The sequence below is a fragment of the Tauraco erythrolophus genome, chromosome 4 (assembly GCF_009769465.1).
Source record: "Tauraco erythrolophus isolate bTauEry1 chromosome 4, bTauEry1.pri, whole genome shotgun sequence".
Lineage (NCBI taxonomy): Eukaryota > Metazoa > Chordata > Aves > Musophagiformes > Musophagidae > Tauraco > Tauraco erythrolophus.
The window spans coordinates 4,983,846-4,999,016 of record NC_141468.1 but is presented as its reverse complement, the minus strand read 5'-3'; the positions used below and the strand labels follow the sequence as shown (position 1 = coordinate 4,999,016).

At 47.4% G+C, this 15,171-nt stretch overlaps 2 protein-coding genes across 5 annotated transcripts in view; both read right to left on the bottom strand.

Moving 5' to 3' along the window:
* TAF3 (TATA-box binding protein associated factor 3) overlaps window positions 1-363 on the bottom strand; it is a 128,092-nt gene extending 127,729 nt beyond the window's left edge. Inside the window, exon 1 of the mRNA XM_086610718.1 lies at window positions 198-363. Coding sequence (XP_086466844.1) covers window positions 198-363 — 166 coding nt within the window. The remainder of the gene's footprint in view (window positions 1-197) is intronic.
* A 4,526-nt stretch (window positions 364-4,889) lies between these two features.
* Window positions 4,890-15,125, bottom strand: ATP5F1C (ATP synthase F1 subunit gamma). Of its 4 annotated transcripts, XM_086610430.1 has the most exons (10): window positions 15,049-15,125; window positions 13,875-13,909; window positions 12,820-12,951; window positions 11,990-12,194; window positions 11,129-11,272; window positions 10,670-10,734; window positions 7,434-7,589; window positions 6,364-6,460; window positions 5,502-5,539; window positions 4,890-5,010 (listed from the first exon to the last, which is right to left on the bottom strand). In XM_086610430.1, exons 1-9 carry the CDS (start codon window positions 15,090-15,092, stop codon window positions 5,533-5,535), a joined length of 885 nt encoding a protein of 294 aa, XP_086466556.1. In that variant the 5' UTR covers window positions 15,093-15,125; the 3' UTR covers window positions 4,890-5,010; window positions 5,502-5,532. The 4 variants fall into 4 exon arrangements, with proteins under 4 accessions (XP_086466556.1, XP_086466558.1, XP_086466557.1 ...); XM_086610432.1 differs by lacking the exon at window positions 5,502-5,539; XM_086610431.1 differs by lacking the exon at window positions 4,890-5,010 and having other exon boundaries at window positions 5,017-6,460.
* Between the last annotated feature and the right edge of the window lie 46 nt (window positions 15,126-15,171).

Sequence of the window (15,171 nt, the reverse complement as noted above, 5' to 3'; positions counted from 1 at the left end):
ACAGCACTGCCCCGCGGTCTCTCTTCACGGAACGGCCGAGCCCAGCAGGGAGGGACTCACGGAGGTGGCTCGCTCCAGCCCCCTGCTCGAGCAGGGCCACCCACAGCCCCCTGCCCAGGACCATGCCCAGCCTGCAACGACCACGTCCCTTCCCAAAGCCGCTCTCCCCACAGCGCTGCCCCCCGGCCCGCACTCACAGAGCTCGCAGTAGCGGTGGCAGCCCCGGCCCAGCCCCTGCAGGTACCGCTGCAGCACGTCGGTGAGGAGGTCGCAGGCCGAGACTTGCACCGAGTCCCAACCCAGCGCCTGGCAAATCTGAGCCACCGACACCCGCAGCAGCCACCGTGAATAGGTCTCGCACATGCCGGCTCGGCGCGGCGCCGCCCGGGCCCGCCGCCCGCCCTGGGCCGGGAGGGCCGAGGGAGGCTCACGCACGGCCCGCCGCCGCCGCCATCTTGGCGCCGCGCCTCCCCGCCTCGCGCGCCAGGCCGCGCCGCTCCAGCGCCGAGCGCATCGAGCGGGGCGCGTCGCATCGAAGCGCTCGGCCGTCGGCAGGGCGGGGCGGGCGGAGGGGTTTGATGGCTGCGGAGCGGCGCTGCTGCCCCAAGAAACCCCGAAATGGGTTTTTTTTGTGAGGAAATGCTGATGTCGGGCGGCCTTTCGGAGCGCTGGGGGCCGGCGGGCCCGGGGCTGGGCTCCCTCAGCAGCGAGGGGCCACCGCGGCTCCCTCACCTCAGGCCCAGAGCCGGGGCTGCGCTGAGGCGCCGGAGCAGAACCCAGGGGCAGCAATGCCGCGTGTTGCCAGAAAGCTGAAAATTTGTCGTCAAAGCAGTTTATCCGCAGCCCTGTTTGATTATTTTGAGATATTTTTTATTCTTTTCAGCTGGGTGGAGGAGTCAGGTGTCAGCCCTCTCTGCAGCCATGGCTGTCACCGGGTTTCCCCTCCCTGACAACATCCTTCGGCGCCTCGTACGCATGGATATCAAACGTTCGCTGCCAAGACCTTGCCGTTAGATTTTCCCTTTTGAGCGAAGCCCTTTAATTACTCCTTGTGCTAATCCTGCCAGTTGGTCACTTTTTGATTCGGAAATGGCGGATTCAGGTCCCACCGCATCGCTCCGCAGCTGTATGGCCTCATGCTGCGTGCTGCTGCCCTGTGTGTCACTCTGTCCTAGTTTTAGCTGGGACAGTTAGCTCTTCTTTTTAACAGCTAGAAAAGCTCCGTGTTTTGGTTTTACTCAGAGGCTCGCTCTGAGAAGAATGCTGATAGCAAGCTGATGTTTGAGACTCCAAGGACTTTTCAGTGTGCCGGAGTGCAGAAGCACGGCAGGATAAGGGGGGAGCATAGTTGGGACAAGGGGGACACAATTCCCCTTGTGATTTGTGGTGGAACTTAAGATTGAGGGCCAAACTGGCCAATTAGTATTCCATATCACGCAGCGTCATGCCCAGTATAAAAGTGAGGGTCAGCCGGGAAGAAGGGCTTTTGCACTTTGGCTCTTTCGCTGCTTTTGCTCTATTGTTTTTTTTTCTCTCTCTCCCAGTACTCCCACTCTCAGAGTACTCTCTTGCTCTCTCTGCCCCTCTCTATTTCGGGGCCTCGCGTTCGTCCGGGATTGCAGCTTTGGGACGAGACGGGCTTCGCATACGAGGGGGTGGTGAGCATCTACACTGTGTATTAAATCATCTGTGTTAAATTGTTCTTATCTCAACCCACGGGTTTCCCATTTATCCTTTGATTCTCTCCCTCATTCCTGGGGGTGGGGGAGGGTGAGTGACTGGCTGTGCGTGAGATTCAGCCTAACCCACGACACACACACGCCATCGACACCGCGTTGGGTTTGTTCTGGAGCGACCTCCCGCACTCACTGGGAATTTGCAGGGTTAGGCCTGTGCTTTGAGGAATGGGAATCTGAGAAACGGAGAAGAAATTTTAGCGTAACACAGAAATCCTTTGACAGTGAAGAGACTTAAGGACACAGGAAAGAGCCTGACTGAAGACACTTTAAGACAAAATTGCCTTTAACGCCAGAAGACTTGTAGGGGATATTTCTTCTTTGCAGAAAAAAACAAAAAAGGCTGATCTGTTACATTTCTCCCCTTTCTAATTTCAGTAATTCATCCAACATCAGAGCCGAGGAAGAGAAGATGACTTTTGTGAATCTCTTCTGGAGCTGTAATTTTTTGCATAGCTTGGAATGACAATTTTTAAGAGCCAGTATGAGCCAAATTGAAGGAAAGTTTGGGGGATATTTTGGGGAAGAAGAACTTTGCAAGGTCACCTGTATGTAGGCAGCTCTGGAAATAATTACCTGTAAGGCCAGGATTGCGTAGGTAGTAGAAACACTGAGAAAAAAGTGGGAACAATGAGAAAAAAGTGTTTATGGGCGAGTTGTTTACTTGGGGAAAAAACTGAGCAGGGAAAGAATGAAACTATGGTGGCAAAAAGGAGGATCAGAAACAAAAATAACAGCTCCCGAGTGGTGTGGGAGGTCAAACAAGGAGTAACAGAACTGTTATTGGAGTAGGAACAAGTGCTAAACTGTAACGCAGTAATTGTGTGTAACTAATCGGAGCATGAAGGACAAAATTGTAAATAAGAGCTGCCTATTATTAGAAGTTAATTAGCTCACAAATTAGCTCTTTATTAGATGATTCGTAGTGTGTCGATTAGTCAATAAACAGTCTCGTGGTATGGTCACGTCTCAAGTCAGTTCGTTGAGGAGCTTTGGGCAGTTTTGAACTGGCATCACATTTCCCACCTTAGAAATGTTTTTGGGTTGGTTTGGGTTTTTTTTTTTTGAGTGCTCTGGCAAGCTGCAAACACACAGGCTCCTGTTTTGAAACTTCAGAAGTATTCTTCAGGGAATTAACATAGGATTCAAGGACTTGGAAAGAACTTTCCTCTGTGGACATGCTGCTCCTTAGCTACGTTGACCCGACCCAGGCTGTGCTGCGAGGTGCTCCTTTGTGTCTTGAAAGGGAGAAGGGAAGGATGGAGGGTACAGAAAAGGTTTCCTTGCTTGAGAGGAACTAAAGGACTATTCCTTTGGGTGGCGAGGAACAGTCAGATGGTTGGGGACAGCAGGAGGGGTGTTTTCCTTCTTCACATTGCCTGATGGACCCAGCTGACTTGGCACATGGCCGCTGCACCAGGCAGGCCCTGCCCAGGGCCCACGCAGCAGTTTCCACTTTGCCAACCATTTCAGACCAGCGTTTCCGTGCCCAGCGTTCCACACATCATCCCTCTCATCTGGGGTGACAGCAGCAGACGGCTGCCTGTCGCACCGAGCCCACGGACTGCACACCCTGCCCTGCAAGGTGGTGGCTGCAGGCCAGGTGGCCACAAAAACTCAGGCACTGTGGGAAAGCCTTGGCCCTGGGCTACGGACCTTGGTTCAGGCACCATCCGGTCAGGAATGTGGTGGGAGCCGCATTAGAAAACCAGCAGGAGCCTGAAATTACTCCTTAATGGGGATAGAATTTCACATGGAAGAGAACAGAGAGGAAGGATAAATTTACAGAGGAAAAGGGTAACATAAATCATCAGGATTACCTCAAAAAACATGGAAGTTGTTGAAACAACAGGGCTAGCTCTCAACTTTTAACAGTAAATTACAACCTACTGCCATTTTAGGCTTGCATGTTCAGAGCAGAGTTTCCCACACTTTGGTAGAAAAGGAAACAAAACATGATTTAAAAGGGTTCTAAATAAAAATAAAATTATGCTTAAAAGACGTACAGGCTCAGGGTTGTGAACTAAGAATTGCACAGATCAGGGATTTCTACACCATCACAACATCTGGTGGCTGGTTTTTGTTCCCACATTTCAGTACTCCCTGAGCTCACCCACTCCAACCAGTCTGCTGCTCCAGTGGTGTGAAGAGCAACAGCACGAAAACCCTACTTCCTTAAAAGAAGTCATTGGAAGTGTTTTCTAAACATGTAACAAACCTGCCCCAAGCCAGACTCTCTCGTTTCCCCGAATCCCACTTCAGGTCATGATCCTGCTTCCCTTCTTATCCATGCGTACGTCTTGATGTGCCAAGGCAGCACACCGAAAGCTGCAGGGTGTCAACACCACAGCACCTCGCTAAGCCAAGCCACCTCTACAGAAGCACGCTGTCACAGGCTCAGCACTCATCCCACCGTTTGTAGACCAGCAGACAGGTCCAACCCAACAGCAGCCTGAGGACACAGGTGGCTGCTCACGCCTGGCCCTGGGTCACACTCACAGATGGCTCCGAAGCTCAAGGCCATTTCCTGGGCTGCATCCAGAGCAGCGTGGGCAACAGGTTGAGGGAGGTGACTTTTTTACAAGGGCGTGTAGTGACAGGACAAGGGGCAATGGATTTAAACTGAAAGAGGGGAGATTTAGATTAGATATAAGGAAGAAATTTTTCACTCAGAGGGTGGTGAGGCACTGGAACAGGTTGCCCAGAGAAGCTGTGGCTGCCCCATCCCTGGAAGTGTTCAAGGCCAGGTTGGATGAGGCTTTGGGCAACCTGGTGCAGCGGAGGGTTTCCCTGCCCATGGCAGGGGGGTTGGAACTAGATGATCTTTGAGGTCCCTTCCAACCCTAATCATTCTATGATTCAAATGAGATTCAAATCAGCGTTCCAACTGTGTGATGCAGAGGCTATTCCACGGTCTCCTTCAGCACACATCACAATGTACGGAATAATCCAAGGCTTTTGGACACAGGGCGAAGACAGGCGATGTCTTCCACTCGTCAGAAGAAACACCCACTTCTACATCTTGCCTGGCAGATACACTACAAAATGTAGAGCGCAGCTTTCAAAGAGCTTGTTTCAAAGCACACCCGAGTCAAACCCAGAGATTTAGACACCGAGAGCGTTTGCTCCACGGACAACCAAGAGCACTTGTTTCATGTACGTGGTTTATTGTGAGAATTTACAGATTTCTGGAGCTTTACCACTTCTCCACGAAATAACAGAGCAGTCTCCTTCACACAGGTTACACCATATGCTCAGAAGAGCTCTTCTTCACCTGTAAGGGAAATTGAAGCAAATTAAAACCCTTTTAATTATATTTTTTTTTTAATTTCAAACTTTTTTCTCCTCCAATTTGAACACTTCAACTCACTAATATTCCTTACCCGCCCCACAAACGCTTTATCAAGTCTATTTTCCCTTGAAGCTTTACATTTTGAACATGGTTATTTCACTACAGAAACCTCTTCAGGTACGATGTCTGGCATACAGACATTTTTCAGTCATCAAGGCACAATAGAAAAATTAAAACAGTAATTGCAAATGAATCAAGTAACCCACGAAAAAACCCACAGAAAATGATGTCAAACGTGGGTGTGTGCTATCATCAACCTATTTTGCTTAAAATTATTAACAACTTTTTGTTCAGACAGATCAAACTAGCAACAGGCAGTTTCCCAGCTGACCAACACTGCTGAATTCTGGCTTTGAGATTCCCTGTGTAAATTCATTTTAAAAGGCAATCTAGTTTCTATTTCATAACTTTACCTCTTGGATTTGGCTGAACCGCTTTTCCCGATTAATCCCTGGTTATGGTATTATGAGAAAAAACAGAACAAGCAGGTTAGGAAGCAACTCATGCAAATTCAGGCAAAACTACGCACGTCTTCGTAACGCAAATGTATTGTGAGGAGCACAATACACCATGTAACTGTATTCCAGGCATTTTGTAAACACAGAGGATAGTAACACATGGATTTGCATCTGAGTGTAGCACAAATGTTTAGCTGTTAGAAATAATACGCATTAGCTACGTGCAGTTACAAATAGTGGTCTGAGTCCACACATTTGTAGCCTGCAGTACACACCTTCCCAAAACTTCTTTCTCAGGGAAATAAGCAAAACACTGAACTTGAAGTAAAATACACATTCAGTATCAACAGGCTCCAGAAATTCCCTCCTCCTCCTAACCCCACCCCAAACTCTCAGCTTCTAAACACCACCACCAGCCGGTTTGTCCAAAAGCACTTCAGTCACCCAGGCTGCTCCTCCCCACCAACACTACTGGGCTGTGTGAGCAGAGCAAGAGCAGCCCAGGCAAGAGGGAGGGGAATCCACTAAAGGCAAAAAGGAGGAAAACCACTGCCTGATCAGGCACGGATGTGTGTTGAAGCTAAAGATCTGGGTTACCAGCTTTTTAACTTCATCTGGCCGAAAAAGACTGTCAAACTTCACACTTGTTAGTAGAACCATACAAGCTGAAAACTCGAGAGTCACCCCACGGATTGTCTTCCCTTCAGCCTCAGGACCCACGTGCCCCAAACTTCCCCATTACCCCGACGGAAGCAGGACGTACAAGCATTGCACGACTGTGCAACAACTGCTGCATCACGTTGACGCAGGTACTCACAGAGCAGCAGCACCAGAGATGATCTCAATGAGCTCCTTGGTAATGACGGCCTGACGGGTACGGTTGAACGTCAAGGTCAGTTTGTCAATCATCTCAGCTGGAAAAAAAGACCAACTGGAATTTAAACACGCAATAAGTATTCAAACACAGATAAAGAGAAGCTGCGTGAACAGAACATCAAACAGTCTTGTAAATCCATGCAGACAATCAAGAGGCTTAGTGCACTTTCCATTTTTTTTGCCCCTGGAGGTAACACTACTAGCAGACATTTCAGAAACTCGATAATTTGGCTTGAGGCATCAGAGTTAAACACCTGAAGAACAGCTGACAGACTAGAGAACACCATCGTACGACACAGCTTATTGCAACACAAGCACGTGTTATGTGCTTTTAAATCAGACCTGTCAATTAACTACACTGGTATTTCCTTCAAGTTACTGGTGTTCTGGCAAAGGGAGCCAGGCTTTATTTATTTTTTAAACACAGAAAGTATCACCTCTTCCTCTACTAGCTCTCTCCCACTAATATCACGGGCATACTCTCTGGGCTGTACTCAGCCTGGACACCTTCCCAGGGATACTGGTATATTTTCACCCTGCTGCATGAGAAGTGATAAAGTATTTAACCATTGTTTCAGTTTCCCCTCCTTTAAACTGATGCAGCACTAATTACATCAGGCTCACAAGTAGGTACAGGTTTGTAACAATTTTGGGAATCCTCAGACCAGCCACATGAGAAGAGTGAGAAGAATATTTGGCCGTTACAAGATTAGTTTAGTATTTCATATTCTCATTAAGGAATCCGTTATTTCACTTCCAGTTATCTAGTCTTGTTTCTCATACACTTGACAGCAATCCCTCTTTCCGCGGACTAAATAAGGCTCATGTGTTCAGAAAAAAATCCCAGTGGGACGGGCTCAAAAAAAAAAAAAAAAAAAAAAGACTCAAAATTTAATTAAGTGAGAAACCAGCTCATTTCTTATAATTTTGGAAGCAAAGAAGTACACAAAGGGAGGTCAGTACTTTCATGCCAACTGCTGAATTCCCGGGAAACTCACGGAGTAGACTTACAAGCATTCTTGCTAGCGTTGTCCATAGCGGTCATCCTAGCGCTCTGCTCACTGGTGGTAGATTCCTTCAGGGAGTAGTACAGAATATTTGCTAGTGTAAACTCCTGGTAGTTTCTAAGCACGTCAGCATCAATATCATCATAGATACTCAGGCTTTCTGTAAAATACAGAAGGGTGGACTCAGAGACATCCAAGATACATCACTTCTGGCAAAACCATGTAATGCCACGTGAAAGACTACTACACCAGCCCGCTTCTCTGCTTAAGGCAATGCAGAGGTATTTTCTCTACACACAACGTGTACTTTCGTAATAGAATTTTAAATAGCAGGCAGATTCAGTATTTTATATGTTTTAATTCGATTTATCATAGAATCACAGAATGGTTTGGGTTGGAAGGAACCTCAAAGATCATAGAATCATAGAATCATAGAATGGTTAGGGCTGGAAGGGACCTTCAAAGGTCATCTAGTCCAACCCCCCTGCAAAAAACAGGGATATCTCCAACTAGATCAGGTTGCTCAGGGCCTTGTCCAACCTGGCCTTGAACGTCTCCAGGGATGGAGCATCCACCACCTCTCTGGGCAACCTGTTCCAGTGTTCTACCACTCTCATAGTAAAAAATTTTTTCCTAATATCCAACCTGAACCTACCTCCCTCTATTTTAAAACCATTACCCCTTGTCCTATCATAACTGGCCCTCCTGAACAGCCTCTCCCCATCTTTCCTGTAGGCCCCCTTGAGGTACTGGAAGACCACTATAAGGTCACCCCGGAGCCTCCTCTTCTCCAGGCTGAACAGCCCCAACTCTTTCAGCCTGTCCTCATAGGAAAGGTGCTCCAGCCCTCTTATCATCTTCGTGGCCCTCCTCTGGACCCTCTCCAACTGGTCCATGTCCTTCTTATGTTGGGGACTCCAGAACTGGATGCAGTACTCCAAGTGAGGTCTCACGAGGGCAGAGTAGAGGGGGAGAATCACCTCCCTCGACCTGCTGGCCACGCTCCTCTTGATGCAGCCCAGGACGCGGTTGGCCTTCTGGGCCGCAAGAGCACATTGCCGGCTCATATTGAGCTTCTCGTCCACCAGTACTCCCAAGTCCTTCTCCTCAGGGCTGCTCTCGATCCAATCACCACCCAGTCTGTATTTATGCCTGGGATTGCCACGACCCAGATGTAGGACCTTGCATTTGGCCTGGTTAAACTTCATGAGGTTGGTACGGGCCCACCTCTCCAGCCTGTCAAGGTCCCTCTGGATGGCATCCCTCCCTTCCAGCGTGTCGACGGCACCACACAGCTTGGTGTCATCGGCGAACTTGCTGAGGGTGCACTCCATGCCACTGTCCACGTCACCGACAAAGATGTTGAAGAGGGCCGGGCCCAACACGGACCCCTGAGGGACGCCACTTGTGACCTGTCTCCACTTGGACATTGAGCCGTTGACCACTACTCTCTGAGTGCGGCCATTGAGCCAATTCCTTATCCACCGAGTGGTCCATCCATCAAACCCATGACTCTCTAATTTAGAGAGAAGAATGTCGTGCGGGACAGTGTCAAAAGCTTTGCACAAGTCCAGGTAGATGACATCCATTGGTCGACCCTTGTCCACCGATGCTGTCACCCCATCGTAACAGGCCACCAAGTTGGTCAGGCACGATCTGCCTTTGGTGAAGCCATGTTGGCTGTCACCCACCACCTCCTTGCTCTCCATGTGCCTTAGCATGGTTCCCAGGAGAATCTGCTCCATGACCTTGCCAGGCACAGAGGTGAGGCTGACCGGTCTGTAGTTGCCCGGGTCCTCCTTGTTCCCCTTTTTAAAAATGGGGGTTATGTTCCCTCTCTTCCAGTCATCGGGGACCTCGCCAGACCGCCACGACTTCTCGAATACAATAGCCAGTGGCTTGGCAACTTCATCCGCCAGTTCCTTCAGGACCCGCGGATGGATCTCATCAGGTCCCATGGACTTGTGCACCTTCAAGTTCCTCAGACGTTCTCGAACCTGGTCTTCAAGTACAGTGGGCGGTGGTTCATCCTCACAGTCCCTGCTAGTTCTTTCCACAGCTTGGGTGGTAAGACAAGAGGCTTTACCATTGAAGACTGAGGCAAAAAATTCATTGAGTACCTCAGCCTTCTCTATGTCCCGGGTAACCAGAGCACCAGTATCCTTCCGGAGGGGGCCTACATTCTCTTTGGACTTCCTTTTGTCCCCTACATACCTATAGAAGCATTTCTTGTTGCTTTTTATATCCCTTGCCAAATTCAATTCCTTCAGGGCTTTAGCCTTCCTCACTTGATCCCTGGTCACTCTTACAGCTTCTCTGTATTCCTCCCAGGCTATCTGTCTCCGCTTCCACCCTCTGTAGGCTAACCTCTTCATTTTCAGTTGGTCAACTATCATCTAGTTCCAACCCCCCCTGCCATGGGCAGGGACACCCTCCACTACACCAGGTTGCTCAAAGCCTCATCCAACCTGGCCTTGAACACTTCCAGGGATGGGGCTTCCACAACTTCTCTGGGCAACCTGTTCCAGTGCCTCACCACCCTCTGAGTGAAAAATTTCTTCCTTATATCTAATCAAAATCTGCCCTCTTTCAGTTTAAATCCATAGTCCCTTATCCTGTCACTACACGCCCTTGTAAAAAGTCCCTCTCCAGCTTTCCTGTAGGCCCCCTTTAAGTACTGGAAGGCTGCAGTAAGATCACCCCGGAGCCTCCTCTTCTCCAGGCTGAACAGCCCCAACTCTCTCAGCCTGTCTTCACAGCAGAGGTGCTCCAGCCCTCGGATCATCTTCATGGCCCTCCTCTGGACCCGTTCCAGCAGCTCCCTGTCCTTCTTGTGTTGGGATTTTAATGCTAATTTAATGCCGGGAAAGTCGGATCCTGACCAAGGCTAAAGACAGAACTGGTGTATTATGTTTAATCCTCCCACACAATGCTGCAGAAACATCCTGGGGTATTTTTAATGAGTAATGCAAAATTACTGAGTGCCCAAAACACTGGAACTGACAGTTTTGCACACGTGTAATTCCTGCTTGAGAGAGAATCTCAAATCAAAATTAGCACAACCGTTCTTTTTAACCTCCTTGCCCCACAGCATCTCGAAAGGTCAGCCTTGGACTGCCAAGATAAAACAATCTGTTAAATTTATGATACAAGCACCATAATAAGATGTTTTAATATCATAGAGTACTTTTTCTGTGATTTATCACTTCATGAAACTGGTGGTTCTAGTTCACTACTTACCAGAACCAGCAACTGTTTCAAGGGAGAAGATGGGTTTTTCGTCGGTTTTGTAGGAGATGACAGACCTGTATAAAAGCAGCATAATAGGCTCTTCAGTCCAACTAACCCTCAATTGAGTGCTAAAAATCAAACCAGAATAGACAACTTCTGGCCTTCCAACCCCACAAAGTTCTACGATAATCCTGATGAAGATATCTCAGATATCATGTCGAGGTAATGATGTGCTGACTGTAAATATAACAGCACCCACTATACAGGTAAAAAGATCATTCCAACCACAGCTATTAAAAAAACCAACCCAACAGCTCCTCACACACACCAAAACGCACTTGCTCCTCAAGAAACAAAGATCCTATGACAAAACATGATAATTTACAGTTTTCCTATTACTTCATCGAGCCAATATGCTCTTTGAAGCCTTTTACCCATTAGTTTTCCAGTTTTTCAGTTTAATCTTACCTGAATCGATTGTAGATGACAGACCCTTCATCAAATTCATAGCCAGAATTTAACAACTCCGAGGCAATGATTGAAGCATCTCCAAAACTTGGAGGTCTCCGTCCCACTTCTTTGAATGTCAGCAGGAAGTAATTGCCATGTGTCCTGCAGTGACATGAAACCTCTGTTAGAACAAGTGGATACTCTGTGTTCAGAACTGAGCGTTTTATTGAATTGGAGTCCGAGATAAGCTTTGTCTTTTTTCAGTTACTGTGATAGCTTCATGATAAACACACTCTTATAGTCGTGCTACTGTTGCTAGCTTTCAGACTTTTATCCCGAAAATGTAATAATGCTGTGCAGCAGTTTTACAAATGTCCAGATGATCAAAAGCCATCTTCAGGTATTTGCAGGTTTGCTTTTTTGTTTTTTAAAAAGGAACTTGAATCGTAGAATCTGGTTGGAAGAGACCCTCAAGATCATCGAGTCCAACCATTCACCCTGCACTGTCAGGGTCCCTAAACCATGTTCCTCAACACCAAATCCACATGGTTTTTAAACACCTCCAGGGATGGGGACTCCACCACCTCCCTGGGCAGTCTGTTCCAATACTTCACAACCCTCTCTGTAAAGAAATTTTTCCTGATACCTAACCTAAATTTCCCCTGGTGTAACTTGAGGCCATTCCCTCTCGTCCTGTCATTCACAACATGGGAGAAGAGACCGACCCCCATCTCCCTACAACTTCCTTTCAGGTAACTGTAGAGGGCAGTTTCATTAAATGCAACTGTCTGTGAACACCACACAGCTTTCAAAGCAGTCTTGAAATTTCTACCACAGAAAACAAGCAAAACCACCAAACCAAACCCTTCTCTTTTTCACCTTTGAAGTAGGCCTCTGATCTTGTCACCTACTCCGACCACCATAACTTCTTTCCCTGCGTTTGAGAGGTTGGCAATCTCATTCTTCAAGGTTTTAGCAACGGATGTATGGATAGCGCCACACAGACCTCGATCAGAGGACACACCAATGAGGAGGTGCTTCTTCTTGTCCTCAGGTGCCTTTATTTCTGCTTTCTCATAAAGAGCTAGAAAAGAAGATGGAGAAGTTATTCAAGGGTGCCAGGAAGCACATAAATTTTATCAAAACACCTGTGAATTATTCTAAACTAAAAAGGGGTTTCAAATCACAGTCAGATGAATTCTGCCTCCCTCACAATCATTCAAGTCTGCGTGTGTCTAACCAGTGGTGACAAAGAAACAATTCGAAGCCAGTCACACCTCTGCATCAGATAACTAAGTAATGACACTGATTATGTGACAACTTCGCTGTGCAAATCCACGGCCTCAGGAGCACGTGCAGCCGAAGAGCTTGCAAGGAGATGTGGCAGTAGCTGTGGATGCTACAGAGGCAGGACACAATTCCATTAACAGAAGCAGGCCAAAAATTCAGAGTTATGGTGCTTTTATGACGAACAAATACAATCATAAAAAGCTAAAAAAGTAATAAAATCAAAATGCACTTCACATTAGAACTCTTCAAAATCACTTTTCATCAACTACTTATAAGGAACACTCAAGGAAGCCTAGAGATGCAAATGCTTTTGGAAAAAAAAACTACCAAAAGGTTAAAAAACTCTGGGCATTTTATCACCACCATGAAAACCTTCTTCTTCTGTTCCCACATCATCCAGTGCAAGAGTCATCTCTCACCCAGTGCTCCTGTTCCATAGACTCGAGCAGGCTTCAGCTCCCTCTCAGCTCTTGCGTATTTTGCTGCAGACACCATCTTCATGGACTTTGTAATCTTCTGAATGTTCTTGATGGACTTCAAGCGCCTGGTAACTACAAGGTTAATAGTTGAAGGTCATGGACTGTACTGGGCATAACGATATCAAAACCAAGTGGTAAAATACCAGCAACAATCACCCAAAAATATCTTGCCAAGTTCCTCAAAGAAATAAACCAAATAAAACCAAAGAAATGATGCACAAATAAACCTCACAGAAGACATGCCCCTAGTATTTACAGTAAGAAAGTGGTAATCTGGCTAAACCAAACGCATCTTTACAATAAGTATGTTTTTTCCCCCAGACATAACATTTAATATTTAGCCCAACATAAGATCTATTTACTATTCTCTTTCTTTCCACTTCTGTATATTTCACAAATATATCATTTGAGGTATATTGTCATCTTTTCCTAGATGACAAAGGGAGGGAAAAAAAAAAGACACCATACTATAAAGAAAGAGAATAAACTTCCTTCTCTGTTAAAATTGTGTCGAAATCAAATTCAAATAGTGATGCAAAAAGAAAACAAAACAACTGTCCTATAGGCAAGTGCAATTCCAAGGCAATATCCCTGAAAAAGAAGACATGAGGAATGGCTTAAAGAGGCATTATCAAAGTAAAACCTTTTTTATCAAAGTCAACCTTTTTTTCCCCAACGTTGGATAAATGCACAGGGAAATAAACATAACAGAAAACTAATTAATTCTTAAAGGTGAGCAAAACTCTGGATTTTCAAAATATGTTTGAGTAAAACAATATTGGCTTGCTGAAATGACATCTAATTTTGTGCTAAAACCATTTTATCCTTTTCTGAAAAACACTTACTTAATACAAGAAGTATTGGAGGCTCATATATCAACGTTACGGTGTAGCACAACCAGTTTATCCAACAGAGCCTAACCAGAATGACACTTTAACATATGGTTCTCCTGCAGCAATCTCCCTCTCTCAAAAGCAATCAGAAGCAGTACTTACTGTCTTTTAGAGTTGCCATATTCCTGACTTGGCCCCTGAAAACAAATGCAGGAGCCATTAGGATAGTTCATAGATTCACAGATTTCTAGGTTGGAAAAGACCTTAGAGATCTTCCAGTCCAACCGTCCCTAATCCCCATTAAACCATATCCCTAAGTAGTTCATCCACTCTATTCTTAAACACATCCAAGGATGGGGACTCAACCACCTCCCTGGGCAGCCTATTCCAGTGGCTGACAACCCTTTCAGAGAAGAAATACTTTCTAACATCCAACCTGAATCTCCCCTGACTAAGCTTATACCCATTTCCTCTTGTTGTATCACCCATCACTAATGTAAAGAGCCCCCCCCACCTCCCCACCATCCCTTCTCAAGTATTTGTAGGCTGTAATCAGGTCTCCCCTCAGCCTCCTCTTCTGCAGGCTAAACAGCCCTAACTCCCTTAGCCGCTCCTCATGAGTTTTATTTTTCAGCCCCTAACCCTAACTCGTAAGTTTTATTTTTCCAGTTCTCCAGCAAACCAACATCTATCAAGAGCAGGTCTCTTTCAGAGGGATGAAAATTTAAGAACTGCTGGTTCTTAAAACACATCTGTATCAGGGACAAGCCACTCTAAACCAAACTTTGTATCCAGATCTTCCTCCCTTCTCTTTATCTCCTGTTACATCGTTTATAATTTAATACATTATCCGCTGCCTTAGATAGCAGCACGATGAAAACCAAGGCCAGACAGCACGGCACCAGAAGAGCCCAACTTTCAAAAACCGTAACTGGTTTTTAAAAATTATTAAAACAACGCAGAGAAGGCGACACCATTTCCTGACGAGAGCAGAGTCTCCCTGCACCGCCTGTCACCTACGAGGCTGTCCTTTTCCCTCCTCCGGGCCGGGCGCCCTTTCCCTGCGAGCCGCCCTCTCCCCTCGTCCCCCGCAGCGCCGCGGCAGAGAGGACAGAGCCTTCGGCCCGGACAGGTCACCGCCGTGCCCCGGGGAAGCCGCTTCCCCTCAGGTCACCGCTCCTCCGCAGCACCTCAGGGGCCGGCGGCCCCGCGATCTCTGAGGGAGCGCCATCCCCTCAGCCCCGCCACGGCCGACCCCATCCGCCCCGCCGCTACCACCGGGACGCCCTCCCTCGCCCCCACAGCGCCCTTCCCGGCCCGCACCCCTGCCCGTTACCATTGCGGCTGGTAAAGCGCGACCACAGCCCCCCGGGCGAACATGGCGGCGCCTCCACCACAGCCCCGCTGAAGGTCAGCGCGGCCGCACCACGCATGCGCGCAGCCGGGCCCGGAGGGGGGC

What these genes read in the sequence shown, in the direction of transcription:
- ATP5F1C (XM_086610430.1), bottom strand. Translation starts at nt 15,092, where the DNA reads ATGTTCGCCCGGGGGGCTGTGGTCGCGCTTTACCAGCCGCAATG. An exon ending in ATCAGAGGCCTACTTCAAAG is followed by an intron (nt 11,273 to 11,989) that starts GTGAAAAAGAGA and finishes ATGTCACTGCAG; the next exon opens with GACACATGGCAATTACTTCC. An exon ending in TGAAACAGTTGCTGGTTCTG is followed by an intron (nt 7,590 to 10,669) that starts GTAAGTAGTGAA and finishes TGTATTTTACAG; the next exon opens with AAAGCCTGAGTATCTATGAT.